This window comes from Carcharodon carcharias, chromosome 2, assembly GCF_017639515.1.
Source record: "Carcharodon carcharias isolate sCarCar2 chromosome 2, sCarCar2.pri, whole genome shotgun sequence".
In the NCBI taxonomy this organism is placed as follows: domain Eukaryota; kingdom Metazoa; phylum Chordata; class Chondrichthyes; order Lamniformes; family Lamnidae; genus Carcharodon; species Carcharodon carcharias.
Window position 1 is genome coordinate 186,751,655 of NC_054468.1, and position 16,718 is coordinate 186,768,372.

General features: G+C 43.4%; 1 protein-coding gene across 1 annotated transcript in view; it reads left to right on the top strand.

The window, feature by feature from the left end:
• The window catches only part of LOC121293770 (centromere protein F-like), a 103,494-nt gene that overhangs the window by 77,620 nt on the left and 9,156 nt on the right, over positions 1–16,718 (top strand). The window contains exons 17-18 of the mRNA XM_041217075.1: positions 7,632–7,784; positions 10,748–10,921. Of these exons, the coding sequence (XP_041073009.1) occupies positions 7,632–7,784; positions 10,748–10,921 (327 nt within the window). The remainder of the gene's footprint in view (positions 1–7,631; positions 7,785–10,747; positions 10,922–16,718) is intronic.

The window sequence follows — 16,718 nt, forward strand, 5'->3', positions numbered from 1 at the left end:
CATTGGCTCCCCGCCCGCTGGAGATTGGGTTGGGCCCGCCTGCCCAGGAGGCAGAAAATTCTGCCCACTGTGTTCTCCATTTATGTAACCAAATCCAACTCACTGATCACCACTGTCCTTCTGATTGCTGGTAACTGAAACATTTGAAGATTCAACAGGTTTGCAAATTACACATTGAGCCAGACAATTAGGAAGGAACACCTGCAGACGGCAGCAGCTCCGGTATCATCATTTCACCAGAATGATTTCATCACTTTTTTTAGGTGCTACTTCTGTTAATCATAGCCAGTATATCCACATTTAATTCTCTTCACCATTGCTCCAAAATTCTTTAGAATGAATATATATACATCCTACATTTGTGTTTTTAATTGCAGTGTAAAAAAATACAGTCTCTTTCTGTCTGTGCTACCTTCTGTCATTAGGCTTTTGGATCCTAAAATTCGATCAGTGTAATTATTCCTTCATTATTTTCCTAATCTCTACTCTTCAACCATCCTGGACCTTACACCCTAGGTTTGTCAGTTTAAAAGAAAATTTATCTTGATGTACTTTGATGTATTCACTTCATGTATCCCTTGTCATTATTGATCTATTGAATTGCATGAAAGTGTTGCAGTGCAATAATAGTACAAATAGTTCTCCCAGTGTTCTCGTTAACTAATTTCATTATCTTAGATTTTGAATGAGCTGCAATGGTTTCATTGTTATTTGGTTGTTATGATTGGGGAATTTCATAAAGTAATTACAGTTTCTGGATGAAAATGATTTTTATGTTCACAAAATTAAGAAAATCAGCAATAAACTGAACTAGCAAATACTGCAACCAATGTTGCTACAACAATGTTGATACCTGTAATTTGTATTTATATAGCAGCAATCTTGTAGAAAAATGCTCCAAGGTGCTTCAAGACTGTAAGGAAAACCGATGTTAAACTAAAAAAAGATGGAGTAGGAGATCAATAATGCAAGCTTGGAGACTAGCCAATATAATGAGACCTACAGCCCAAATCTGGGTAAAGTCTGACCTCCCCCATTCAAAGTTAGGGAAATATACGCTACACCCTTTCTAGGTCTTGGATTTTAAAGATGGTTTTAAAAGAGCACAGTGGGGATGAGGAGCAGTGGTAAGATTTAAGGAAGGGATCGTTGGAGTTGGTAGAGTGGTTATGTTACTAGACCAGAAATACTTAAAACTGCAGAAATACTAGAGGCCCAGACTGAAAGCATCTCCACAGATGCTGCTGAGTTTTTCCAGCATTTTATGTTTTTATTATATATAATGATGAGAGTTGGATTCAATTCCCACCATGGCAGCTGAGGAACTTAATTCAGTTAGCTAGTATCGATAATGGTGACTATGTAACTACTGGATTGTCCTAAAAACATATATGGTTCATTAATATCCTGTAGGGAAGGAAATCTGGCCCCTTTACCTGGTCTGTCCCATATGTGACTTCAGACCCACTGCAATGTGGTTGGCTTTTAAATGCTGGCTTTACCAGATATGTCCCCTTGAATATCTCTTTGCTTTGCAGGGCATATTTGATGGATTGTGCGATTTCTTTAAGATTGCGATACATCCATGCATGTGTGCATCTTAAAGGAATGCTGGTTGTGCACAGCCTGTTTGTTCCAGAATGCTGCATGGCCAGTTACCCTCACAGCTTAAAGGGAACATTGCTCACAAACGATGCCCACATCTTGTGAATTAATTAAAATTTTGAGAGAATGGACTTAGGCTGCAAAAGTCTTGATGCTATTATTACACTTATAATGGCACTTATTAATTATTATAATGGCACTTAGAGGAAGCTTTTGTGGGTGGATGAGAAATTTTTCTTGTTCCCGACATCATATACACACCAGAATTTGCAGTTTTGAGTCTTAGGCCTGAATTTTCATTATGATGGAGAACCTCTCTATTGTTGCGAAAATGGCAGACTACCTGGAAATTGTAAGTCCTGCCCCCGAATACAACACCTACCATTTTTGTGGGAACAGGAACGGGCCCAGGTTGGGATTTGCGCATGAATGTTTCACAGAGGTAGCTGCCTCCATCAAGTTGGATTTTGGTCTCTCAAGTGTATGAAATGTGATGTGCTAGAAGGCCTGGTATGAGCAGGTCTGAACTTTGTTCATTTCTTTGGATAACCAGGGTAGCCCTTTGGAGAGGTGCAGGTACCCTGGTGGAATTTACTTTAAACTTATAGTAACTGCCTCAGAATTGGCAAAACCTGAATTCAAACTGTCTTACTTTAATCCAAGGGTGTAGAAGGTCAGTTTTTTATTGCCCCTATTGACTTATGCACCAAGGTGCTAGGAAGAATCATGTGCTTAAGAGTGCGTTGTGCTTTATGCAAAGAAAGATACAAGAGGGGCATGGCACCCTTGCACATTGAAGCCAGTCAATGTGGGCAGCTGGAGGGCAGAAGGTCAGGGGAAAGAGATAGTGCCATGTGCACCAGGAAGGAGGAGGAGAGGCAGGACAATCAGGTACTACCCTGTGGGAAGGGTGTGCCGACCTAAGACATCATACCTCAGTATGATGGAGAACCAGTGCTGAAGGTGATTGATGCTAAGCTGTGAGGCGGTGACAGATATGTCCTGTGGTCCAGCAACAACTTGAGCCACACTCTATTGACCCCCATGCCCTGGGTGTCGCTGTAAAGATAACTGTTGCTTTCAATTTTTATGCCTCAGACTCTTTCCAGGGATCATCAGGAGACTTGTCTGGTAGATCCCAGTCAGCAGCACGTAGCTGGATTAGGGCTGTAACTAATGCCCTGTTTGCCTGTATGGGGGATCACAATTTCCCTGTGGATTTGATGTCTCAGACACAAAGAGCCACAGCTTCCCTCAGGTGCAGGGTGTTATTGATTGCACCCATGTTGCCATAAAGGCTCCAACTCATAATTTGGACACCTTCGCCAACCGAATGTCTTCCCTCTCACTTAAGGAGGCTTGTGACCACAACAAGGTGGTCTTTCAAGTGCGTGCAAGGTTCCTTGGTAGCTGCCACGACTCCTTTGTACTAAGAAGTTCTCATTTCCCTTGGCTATTTCAGCCATATTTGTAGATCCATGGTTCTCTTCTAAGGATCTGGCTAATGATCCCATTTAGGACCCCTCAAACTGAGGCAGAGTGCAGCTTCAACAGGAGCTATGTCGTCACAAGGAGTACAACCTATCAAGGCAATGGCATTTTAAAATTGAGTTTCAAGTGCCTCCATCACTGGTGAAGCCCTGCAGTATGCCCCAGCATGCATTGCAGTGGTGTAATGCATTCTGTGCATCATTGCGCAAAGGAGGGACTTACAGATCTCTGACAACAAGAGCATGGACAGAACTCCAACTGCTGATGAGGAGGAGGAAACCCCTGTCCATTCTGAATATTTTCAAATGAAGGACGAAGAGAAGGCCGCCAGTGGCAGAACAGCTGGGAAGCAAGGCCATGTAGCCAAGGATGATCCTGTGTCCTTGTGCAAAATTGATTCACATAAGGTCTTACTACCTCACATTTGCCTGTGCCTGGTGAACAACTTCTAAGTAAAGAACCTTTTACGTTGATGCCACAATTACTTGGGGGAATGCCCATTCCCCAGAGTGGAGAAAATCAACATCAATGAATTTGACTTAGTTACATTAGAATGGTTGAAACCCTCACCATCATAAATACACATTGCAAGTAGTCCTTCACAACCTGGTCCCATCACATGAATGCCACTGTCTGTAAATGAGGTGCCAAAGTTGCCACCTTGCCCATAATCAAACCACACTCACAATGCTGAGAGTGACATCATTTAAGACTTTATACCCTCGACAAGCTGGTAGGATTGTATGTGCCAGCAAACATGCAAATAAGGCATATTGTGCAGGATGAGCCCACAACTATACAGCAATAGCTCTTTGAAAAATTTGGGCACCGGCCATTCCTGCCAGTGTCTGAGGTGGGCACCATATGCAACAGTCCATGCTTCCATAAACCTCTGCTTCCCACGCAAAAGGAGTTATTTAGGTATAGCCCTTCTCATTGTGAAAGCACGCTCTGAGGCATGCCACTTAACAATGTTTGCGCTGTCCATATGACGCAACACCATCCTTGCACTCACTCTCATGCAAATGACCCATTGTGCTCGGTGAACTGACATTGTGATCTCCACCATTACCAACGTGTTCCAACGCGATGTTAACACCACCTTTATCACCTGTCACAGGCAATTCACTATCACCTACACTATCATCTGTTCAACCGAGCGGATTGTTCCCAGCCTGGCTGAACCCTCGGCCAGTCCAGGCCATCGCCACTGCGTTCTTCGTTCTGCAACGACAGCATGATTTCATGTTAACCTGATTAATATAGTGCAAGCAGGGATATTTCCCTTCATTGAGCAGTGATACACAAATACATTAACACGTGTTCTCTCTGTACCTACATGAACAGCTTTCACATACAAGCCTCAATGCTAAAGCAGAGGTATGTGTCAGGTCTCACACCTTAGCTGCAGCATGCAGATGTGACCCTTCCCTTAGACCTCTATGGGGAGCCAAGCTACTCACCTTTCCGAAACTCAGCAGGTTACTGAACCTTTCCCTGCACTGAATCTATGAGCATTGATGGTCTCCTGCTGTGCTCGCTGCAGTTGTAATTTGAATCCAGGTCATGGTAGCAAGATGTTGCCATCTCAGTAGCTGTGTCTTGTGAATCCACTCCATGTTTTCAGTGCTTCAGTACAGTACACTCTGTTAAGGCAGCAACATTAACAATTCTTTTCCTAAGGAAGGCCAATGGTGGGCCAGCTGCTCCAGGGTAAGCTAACATTTGGACAATATTTACAGAGTTCCCACTCACCTAATAAGTCAATAAAATCTCCAAGGCACAAAGACTTCACCATGGATGACCAATCTCTCAAACGGGCCTTTCCGTGGGCCCGCTTTTTATATGTGCCCAAATTGCCTAACCCACCGGGCCTGCCTCCGACTTCTCACTACTTCAGGGGTCACCCACCCTGATTCCTCATATAGCCAGCCATCCCCCTCCGGACTGAAAATCTGACTTTTGGTAAGGCATTTTTAGAAATTGGGTTCACGGCACGTGGATGAAAATTTAGGCCTTTGTCTATCAAAATTGAGTTGGTAAAAAAGCAATATTATTGACTTCAGGACAGGTACTGTAAATTTGCCTGTCCTTTTCAGTGAAGTAAAAATGTTGTTCCAGTTTTCCCTTTGTTCCCTGTTTAAATTGGACGTTCTTCACATCAGATGCTGAAAATTAAGGAATTGGCTTTACATGTATTCTGACTTGCTGGCTTTTTGAAGGGAAACAGGAATATATTTGTTGGGATTATGTGGTTGTAATGATGGTGAAAGTGTCAGCATTCATCGTCATTAAAGTAATCAAGTCTGGCACCCACAGGTACACAGTTAAATACTGAAACCCAGAAGCTGCTGTCGATTGATTCCCTGCTCCTCCACAGGGTGCAGTGTTGAAGCCCTCGCAGACAGTGCAGAAGAGGCCCATCGAGTCTGCACCAACATGTGAGAAAATCTGACCTACCTACCTAATCCCATTTACCAGTACTTGGCCCTTAGCCTTGAATGTTATGATGTGCTAAGTGCTCATCCAGGTATTTTTTAAAGGATGTGAGGCAACCCACCTCCACCACCCTCCCAGGCAATGCATTCCTGACCGTCACCACCCTCTGGGTAAAAAAGTTTTTTTCTCACATCCCCCCCCCTGAACTTGTGCCCCCTCGTGACTGACCCTTCAACTAAGGGGAACAGCTGCTCCCTATCCACCCTCTCCATGCCCCTCATAATTTTGTACACCTCGATCAGATCGCCCCTCAGTCTTCTCTGCTCCAACAAAAACAACCCAAGTCTATCCAACCTCTCTTCATAACTTAACTGTTTCATCCCAGGCAACATCCTGGTGAATCTTCTCTGCACCCCCTCCAGTGCAATCACATCCTTCCTATAATGTGGCGACCAGAACTGCACACAGTACTCCAGCTGTGGCCTCACCAAGGTTCTTTACAACTCCAACATGACCTCCCTACATTTGTAATCTATGCCTCGATTGATAAAGGCAAGATTCCCATATGCCTTTTGCAACACCCCACTAACATGCCCCTCCGGCTTTAGAGGGGGCACACACGCTAAGGTCCCTTTGTTCCTCAGAACTTCCTAGTGTCATGATGTTCATCGACTACTTCCTTGTCAAATTACTCATTCTGAATTGTATCACACCACGCTTTTCAGGGTTAAATTCCATCTGCCACTTATCTGCCCATTTGACCATCCTGTCTATATCTTCCTGTAGCCCAAGACACTCAACCTCACTCTTAACCACCTGGCCAATCTTTGTGTCATCCACAAACTTACTAATCCTACCCCCCACATAGTCATCCATGTCGTTTATATAAATGACGAATAATAGGGGACCCAGCACAGATCCCTGTGGTACGCCACTGAACATTGGCTTCCAGGCACTAAAGCATCCTTCTGCCATCACCCTCTGTCTCCTACAACTAAGCCAATTTTGAACCCACCTTATCAAATTACCCGGTATCCCATGTGCATTTGCTGCCTTTATAAGTCTCCCATGTGGGACCTTGTCAAAGGCTTATAAACTACATCAACTGCACTACCCTCATCTACACATCTGGTCACCACCTCAAAAAAATTCAATCAATTTTGTTTGGCATGACCTCCCTCTGATAAAGCCATGCTAACTATTCCTGATCAAACCTTGCCACTCCAAGTGGAGATAGATTCTCTCCTTCAGAACTTTCTCCAATAGTTTCCTACCACTGACGTGAGACTCACTGGCCTGTTCCCTGCTTATCTCCACAACCCTTCTTAAATAGCGGAACCACATTAGCTGTTCTCCACTCCTCTGGCACCTTCCCTGTGGTCAGAGAGGCAACTATTTTAACAAATCACTGAAAGGATGAGAACTTCCCCTTATCCTCTGTAATGTTACTGTTAAAATCCCTAAAGAAATTATGCCTTGCTAATGATGCATAATTGGGTCTTTAATGGCACATAAAGTCATAACTTCTGCTAAACAATCACTTCACCTGCATGAAATTAATTTTATATTAGTCAAATATTTCCATCATGATAAAAATTATATAGGTCAATGATATAATAAACTTTAAATTAATTACATTTCAGCTTCCAGTATGTATTTTGCTTTCTGTATACTTCATAAATAGAGAAAAATAACTAGACCTTTTTATTGCCTGCTTTATTGTCTGTAAGAATTTTTCCACATGGTTGACTGCTTAGCTGACATCTGTGTAGCCTTGAGTTGCCCCTTCACTTTGCACTAGATTAACATTAATGTTGGGAAAGGTGAAACCCATACCACACAGATCACTAGACCTTTGTTGGCAGCTTTCTTTGAGTTCAACAACGAGCATGTCACTTCATTGCTGGCTGCAAAATCTGGGCCATTGTCTTAAATCTCTTAAATCGACTACAATGTACCTTGATTTTAATACAAGTAGTCTTTTTCCAGGCTAACCTTGCGTATAGTTACAATAAATGTGTGGTAAGATATTAACACTTGGTGAAATGATCAAAATATTATTATGTTTAATAACCAACCTAATGACTATCTTTTAGGTAAATGACCTGACAGAGCATAACCATAAACTGCAGGACGATTTAACCATAGCTAATGGAAAGATTCTGAAAAGGCAGCAGGACTTTGATGTGGAGAAGAATTTGAGTTCAGCACAACTTGAAGATTTCAAAAACCAGACAGAGAGCTTTAAGGTTCAGTATCAGAAAATTACAACAATCTGTCATTTGCCAAAGGTCAATGTTTTCACTACTGCAATCAACAAAAAAGAGAAATAAGTATAGGGGTGGAATTTTCTAATGTGAGGACTAAGCCCGGTGGCGGGCAGGATAGCTGGTATTATTCTCGTTGGGTGGGTGAACACATGTGATCTTCCACTTTTAGAGATACTAAATTAATACTTCTCATCAGTATTCACCAAAGAGAAGGACTTAGTGGTCGATTTGTCTAGGGAAGAGTGTGTAGATAGCCTGGATCATGTTGAGATCAAAAAAGAGGTGTTAGGCGTCTTGAAGAATATTAAGGTGGATAAGTCCCCAGGGCCAGATGGGATCTACCCCAGAAAACTGAGGGAGGCAAGGGAGGAGATTGCTGGGGCCTTGACAGAAATCTTTGTATTCTCACTGGCTACGGGTGAGGTCCCAGAGGACTGGAGAATGGCCAATGTTGTTCCATTGTTTAAGAAGGGTTGCAGGGATAATCCAGGAAATTACAGGCCGGTGAGCCTTACATCAGTGGTAGGGAAATTATTGGAGAAGATTCTTCGTGACAGGATTTACTACCATTTGGAAGCAAATGGGCGTATTAGTGAGAGGCAGCATGGTTTTGTGAAGGGGAGGTTGTGTCTCACTAACTTGATCATGTTTTTCGAGGAAGTGACAAAGATAATCGACAATGGAAGGGCAGTGCATGTTATATAAATGGATTTCAGTAAGGCCTTTGACAAGGTCCCTCATGGCAGACTGGTACAGAAGGTAAAGTCGCACGGGATCAGAGGTGAGCTGGCAAGATGGATACAGAATTGGCTTCGTCATAGAAGACAGAAAGTAGCAGTGGAAGGGTGCTTTTCTGAATGGAGACCTGTGACTAGTGGAGTTCTGCAGGGATCAGTGCTGGGAACTTTGCTGTTTGTAGTATACATAAATGATGTGGAGGAAAATGTAACTGGGCTAATTAGTAAATTTGCAGACGACACTAAGGTTGGAGGAGTTGCAAATTGTGAAGAGGATTGTCAAAGGATACAATGGGATATAGATCGGTTGGAGACTTGGGCGGAGAAATGGCAGATGGAGTTTAATCCTGACAAATGTGAGGTAATTCATTTTGGAAAGTCTAATACAGGCAGGAATTATACAGTAAAAGGCAGAACCCTTAAGTGCATCGACAGGCAGAGGGATCTGGGTGTACAGGTCACTGAAAGTGGCAACGCAGGTGGATAAGGTAGTCAGGAAGTCATATGGCATGCTTGCCTTCATTGGCAGGGGTATTGAGTATAAAAGCTGGGAAGTCATGTTGCAGCTGTATAGAACCTTGGTTAGGCCACACTTAGAATATTGCGTGCAATTCTGGTCACCACATTACCAGAAGGATATGGAGGCATTGGAGAGGGTGCAGAGGAGGTTTACCAGGATGCTGCCTGGTCTGGAGGTTATTAGCTATGAGGAGAGGTTGGAGAAACTCTGATTGTTCTCACTAGAGCGATGGAGATTGAGGGGCGACTTGATAGAAATTTACAAAATTATGAGCGGCATGGACAGAGTAGATAGCCAGAAGCTTTTTCCCCAGAGTGGAAGAGTCAATTACTAGGGGACATAGATTGAAGGTGAGAGGAGAAAACCAGAGAGGAGATGTGCGTGGCAAGTTTTTTTACGCAGAGGGTAGTGAGTGTCTGGAATTCGCTGCCAGAGGAGGTGGTGGAAGCAGGTACGATGGTGGTGTTTAAGAGGCAATTTGACAAATACATGAATAGGATGGGAATAGAGGGATACGGACCCCTGAAGTGCAAAATGTTTTAGTTGACGGGCAATATGATCGGCACAGGCTTGGAGGGCCAAAGGGCCTGTTCCTGTGCTGTACTTTTCTTTGTTCTTTTAAGCTCATTAATTATGCAATTGCGAGGAGTTCGGCGAGTTTCATGGTGGTGCGGCCCATCACCTCATGGAGTTGAAGTTCCTGGTGCCATATTTAAATAGCACCTGGAGAGACATTAACTCACTGTAGGATAGGAGTTCCGCACTACCCCTCCGGAGTCCTTGCGGCTGCAGCTCATATCGGAGAAGCTCACAGATGTGAGCAATCACATGCTGGGATATACGAGGGCGCCTCTGGCACTGCCTTTCACTCATCTCCAGATAAGAGTACCCCAGGCAATACGTCTATGGCTGGACCAATGCTCACCGTTGCAGTGGTCCACGTTCACCAGCCTTTTGACTTTCTAGAGGCCTCGCTGCCTCTTGCTGATCAGGTCCTTGTTCCTCCTGGTCCTGTGCCAACTGGTGTTCCTCCTTATCTGGTTGAGAGCCATTACCAAAGCAAGGTTGCCTGCAGCCTGTATTATCGACACCACTGGATATGTGAATGAATTGAAGTGATACATTAAGTGAGCATGTCATTTACAGATTTCCCTCCACCTCATAGCCAGCAGGCCCTTCGGTTGGCCTCCATCTAGACATGGCACCCTCACCCCACCTCTTCTAGGTAAAACACATCCTGGAGGACCAGAGATAAGTTTTACTCCCATTCATACATGACAGCATATGGAGACACTGTACTTTGACCAGGGTGATGAGAGCTATGTACAAGAGCCTCATTCAGACACTATCACCAGTACCCTGAATTCTCCCCCCACTGTCTTCTAAGACATTTCCCACCATGCCCCCCAACTCTCCCCAGCCTTCCCCAGATACTATACCCCAGACACTCTTTCTTCCCTCCCCTGCCAACCACCACAAAAACCATACTTTGTTTTAAGAAACTAGTTGTGACCATGTCATGTATCTAACAAGAACATTTTTTTGGCCGAGAAGAACAACATCCTGTTGTTTGTTCATACTTTCCTTGAAAAGTTAGTTAAAAAGAAAAATAATAATGAAATTGTTATTGGAAGTTATATTTCAGATGTGATTGTTTACATTTTTAAAACTGCTTTTACCTCCAGTTGCAGCTAGAAATCTCTCAATCAGAAAAATACAAGTTAGAAAAGGATGTTGGGTACTTGCGGAATGAACTACAAATCACTGATGTACTGAAGAAGGAAGTAGATGAACATAAACAAAAAATAAGGTGCATCCAAGAAGAGCACCAAACTGTGCTTAAAGGTTTACAGGATCAGGTAAATTATTGCACTAAATCAGGGTTGATAAAAGGTTCATTCAGAGCCAGGAAACAAATCAATTCGTTTTGTGCTTGATATTGGAAATCTTCCAAAATATAAAGAACTCTCTATAGCCCCATGTCCCATCATCACAGAACTTATCGTGGGGAATTGCCTTTAGAATGTAGTAACTGTTATATGACACTTGGAAACCATTCTATACAAGCAAAGTCCTAAAATCTGGAATGAGTTGAATGACTGGCTGGTTGTTACCATATATAGTTGTGATTGAGATGATTCCAAGCATAATACAATTCCCTTCTTTCTGCAAAACAATTTAATTACTCTTGGATAAGATGAGGGCCAACAATATAGAAACTTTTCTTCTTCCTCATTACAGTCAGGCTGTTCCAATCTTTCCTTACTCTGTTTTTCTAGCACTCTGATATTTACAGTGCCTGTTGTGGATCAAAGGCAGCAGTGTCACCTTTGAGTCAGAAGTTGGTGAGTTCAAAATCAATCCAGAGAAGTGAGCACATAACGCACCCTGCACTTCAGTGCAGTATAGAGTGATAGCTCTATGGAGGTGCGATATTTTGGATGGGAAGTTAAATCAAGAGCCCATTTGCCCTTTCTGTAGATTTAACATTTCCCCTGGCATTATTCGAAGAAGAGCATGGGAGTTCTTCTGTTTCCTAACCAATATTTATCCTTCAACCAACATTGCTAAAGTTGATTATCTGACTGGGTATCTCATTGCAGTTTGTGAGCACTTTGCCCTGTGATCATGGGAAAGAAATCTCTAGCTCATATCTGAACTTAATTATTGCTTCAGGTTGTTATGGGTTTGGAGTATTATGCAGGTGGTTGCAATAACATCACCTGTGTATATAATTTTAATGGTTTCCTAAAGTGACATTGGGTTTCCCATTCTCTGATAGAAAGGAGGGAAGCTGCTTCCATATGAAAGATGTTAGTTCTGAGTTCCCAAGGAATTTAGGATATAGGCCACAGGTTAGCAAGAATAAGTTAGAAGATACAAAAACATTTTAAACCCTTGGCCTAAAGAAAGGGATCTTTCTTAAATAGGACACTGAAGAAAATTTTAACTGAGAATACACATATTTATGTTGGTTAATTATCAAAATTACACTGCTGGTGTAAATCATTCATTGAAATTTGTTGCGATTTGGTTGTATTAATGGTTTGAAATCGATTTTTCAAAAAAAGATTAATGCCCAGATTTTCATCTTTGAGGCATGAATCATGAATGGGGCCATTTCCTGGCGTTGTGATCTTGCCTTCTGCCTGACAGTACCCATCCATACTATTCATCATCATGGGGTGACGGGGGCAGGCTGGAGTCAGGTCTGCTGCCTCCCAAAGCAGGCCCGAAGGAGAAATGGAGGCAGCCACAGGCAGATTAGAATACCTGCCTTGGTTCCCTGGGACGTTGGCCAGGTTCAGTGTGAGGCCTTCTACCGCCGTCCCCAAAAACCTGCTCAGCCCCTGTGTCCCTTCATATCACTCATGCACCCCCCGCCCCCCCCATGCCCACTAGGTACTGGTGATAGTGTCTGAATGAGGATTTTGCGGTGGTTGGCTGGGGAGGTAAGAAGGAGTGTCTGGGGAAGAGTGGGGATAGTATCTGGGGAAGGCTGGGGAGAGTTGGGGGGTGTGGTGGGAAATGTCTTAGAAAACAGAGGGGGGAGAATTCAGGGTACTGGTGATAATGTCTGAATGAGGCTCTTATACATTGCACTTTGACCAGGGTGATGAGAGCTGTGTCTCCATATGCAGTCATGTATGAATGGGAGGAAAACTTATCTCTGGTCCTCTAGGATGTGCTTTACCTGGAAGAAGTGGGGTGAGGATGCCATGTCTAAGTGGAGGCCAGCTGAAGGGCCTGCTGGCTTTGAGGTGGAGGAAAATCTGTAAATGACATGCTCACTTAATGTATCCACTATGTACAGAGCTCTTGAGCACTATAATAACCTTGAGAAGTCTTTTTGATGCCCTAAAACTAGCAAAATAAACAATGTCATTCAAGAATCATTTAAGAAATCCTTTTAAGTGGTCATAAAACTTTCAAGATAAACCATCATTTGAAAACGCTTCAAAAAATAATCCTATTACGTGGTCATAAAAGGGACAAGTTGAATAAACTCTCTGTCCGCTTAACAGCTGTGTGAACATATCTTCCTAAGCTGATTCCATCGGTGGGCTTTTGAGATCAGCCAAGCAATCATAATATGATTCAATTGCACAGTGTAGAAGTAAAACCTGCAGGGCTGAATACATTAAAATCTTTGCATCATTGACAGAGTTCAGCCTTCTGTTCAAGGTTTAAAGCATTGAAACAGATGTCTGATATGTTAATCAAAGAGTTCAGTCAACTGTTCAAGGTTAAAAGCAGAGGAATACATGTCTGAGCTGTTAATTAATAAAAAGATTAAATCACATTGGACAATTGCCACAGTCAAATCTGAAAATCACTATTTTCCAATGCAGTAGAGCACTTTATCCATTAGATAATGTACTCTAATGCATCTGAACATTTTTCTGTTATACAGTGCTGGTCAATTCAGTGGTCACTTACCTTTTTAAGAATAAAGCCATATCATCAATTGTTGCATTTCAATCATATTCAACATTACATACATCATTATGACATGTGAAGTTGGCAACATCCTTTGAACTTACATGTCAAAAGGCTTCTGATTCCAGATTAGGCTTCACAACTCCTCTGAGCTGCCATGAACCACATCTCCTTCAGAAGCTAGCTTGACTCCATCAAAATTGCGGGAGTCTGAAATGCCTACTCCCCACAATGGAACCAGAAAGGTCAGGAATGTTATGTGCAGGATCACTACCCTGTACCCTTATCCTGTGCCACTAAAAATTGCTGATGGGAACAAGAAATTCAGAATCGGGTGTTGACCTGAATAGTAGCCGCTCCTCTCTTGTATATTTCAACCAGTTCCACCTTTCCCATTCCTGCGGCACCTGCGGGTGTAGGCACACTGAATGATTGTAAATGGGGCACATCTGGTTCCTCCCGTACTGAATATTTTGCTGCCACGTGGTAATACAATAACTCCCATTCCCCATATATCCCAACATGGATTGGTCCTTTTGCAGCCCATATAGTTTCCATTGTACAATTTGCTGATGCTTTAAATCCATACCTTGCTCTTCCATCTCATATATTGGATGTGCGCATACTACTGCGATGGCCTCTATACTATACCCTTCTAATGTGGTGCTAACTATGTTCCCTTCTATGTCTACTGCATATGGCGGAATGTCATGGTACCTAATTTATAATAATCCCACCCCCCCCACCGTATCACCCCAATGTTTTCTACTCTATATAATGTTCTGCCAGGTGTTGACATAGGTATAACAGGTATCACTAAGACAATGCCTTTTAGCTCATTATTATTCACTTTCCATCCAACATTCATTCTATATACACGTGTAAACCTCTGAGCTGGCACCCAGTCAAGTCATGATCCTTATGTCGTGAAAGATTAAATAAATGTTCATTAGTTACCCATAAAGGAACTACCCCTTCATTAATCTCTTTTATATCCTCTCTGGCTTGTTTCAGTGCCCAGGATCCATAGGTACTGCAAACATTCTGCTTGCGTCATCTGAAATATTTTTCCCTATCCCGATCAGTTTATTGATAGTCCCCGCATGGCCTTCCAGCACGGTAGCCAGGTTTTGAATTAACTGTGTCATGTCCTGGTCTGTATTTAATTGGGTGTTGTGAATCCCCTGTCCCCGTTCTAAAATTTCCTTAAGTTTGGAGCTCAAGTTCCGGACCTTCTGATCGACAGTTGCAAGGTCAATCGAATTAACCGTTGATGTCCCTGTATTGAATATCAGTGGCGTCATTTATCAGGCTGCGCTTAACTCTGTTCTCTCCTAAGCCTGGAGGTATAACCATCGATCACATCCTGCCATTAAGCTGAACTGCTTCAGTCATTAACTGGTCCATTAGAGCATTATAAAGTGCATGGGTGCGGATTGAGCAGCACTGGGGCAGGGCTATACCAGATATGTTCAAGACCACGGGTACGAGCTCATGATGTACATTATCATACTAAACTTTATTATGATTAACTAATACTAGGCCATTCGTCGGACCTGGAATCACAGCTGGACAAGATGGGTCAGTTGGTGTGGGTTGAGGGACTTCAATTGCTGCTGTTCGGTTTATTGATACAGTCATGGGAGGTGATTGGGTGGCGGTATTAATCTTCTCTCTAGGATGTATCTTGCATGTCCATCTATCATCAGTATTTCCCCAAGTTGATACATCATTATCGTTTGGGCTACAAATGTTCCATTTAGAATTCTTAGGGTGGGACTGAGCAACCATCGATGCATACATTGTCAGGTATGCTACATAAACATAATTCTCTGTTTCACAAACAAAATCGAACTCTCTTGCCCACTCCTTATGCTTAAAAGACAGTTGTTAGATTTGGAAACTTAACAAGTGCCAGCTTTCCTGAACAGCCCCCACCACCTGCTCATGCATGACATATGCCTGACACTTCTGCGCCCAATCTGAAGTAAACCCTTGCTACAAATCAAATTCACTTGTTCTTCTACTGCGGTGTAGGACGAGCAGTGATGATCCCCAGCCTTGTTGCCAGTATCGCCATGCACATGAGCGTTGACATTGCAATTAACATGCTGTGAACTTAAGCAGATAACCGTCCTAGTCGTCACCGGTCCGTTGTTGAGATTAGTTCTGTGGATAGAATCAGTTAATAAAACACTTCAGTTGTGACCAGTGCATCCAGCGCCCCTTTCCCCTAAAGTCCACACTGGTCATGATTACCTAATACAGTCCCACCCACTTGGGTGTGAACCCAGGTTTTACGGGAGCCACTTTAACCATTACCTTCACTTCGTTTAAAGCTGTATAGTCAATTGTCAGTTTCTGTAAAAGCCAAATGGGGGTGGACTGGGTCCTCCTCACTATCCTGTACTGCTCTAAACTCTGATATCCCACACTGCATTCTGTGCCTCTGATTTAATGGGATTTTGTTTCCTTGGAGGGTGTTCTGGCCGTGGAATATGTATGGGGGTCATGTTAACCCTACTGCAATCATGTTTGTGTCGTGCCCAGACTCTGGCCACTTGCTGACACAGGATGCCCCATTGCCCATATTGCCTCCATTGATCTGGGTCTACCCCTGCCACTGCAGCCATGCTGCACAGAAGAATCGGTGTTCGATTCTTCTTAAGTGGACCCTGCATAATAATCTTACCATCCTATGGGCTGATAACTGCTCTCGAGTCTTTTCAGGATATCCATTCCTATAATGCTTCCTTCATTAGTTTGTCCTACCCAAATCTGGATAGGGACTATCAACCCCCCTATCTCCAAGGGAGTGATCTCACTTTGTTTCACCCGCATATGCGTCCCACTTATCCTTGTCATCATTATGGTAACACATGTAGTTGGTAGGTCCAGGTCTGTAATCAAAATGGACGCATTACCGGCCCCCTAACTGCGCGTCAACAAGCATCCGTGGGTCTCCGGCCCTGGATGTCCCGAGGGCCGGCGCTACCTATGCATGACTTGACAGGTCCTGAAACAACTTCCAAGCCTCGTCCACTATAAGCAGCTGTTGTCCCGGGTCACTCCCCTGGGACTGCCTGGGACCCTGGCCTCCCCCATCCTGCCACCCCGTCCCCCATCTCCCCTGCCCGAACACCAGCAATCACTCTGGAGGTGTCCGGTCTTCCTACAGTTCGTACACTGCACTTCTGCATTCACCTTTTGTGGATT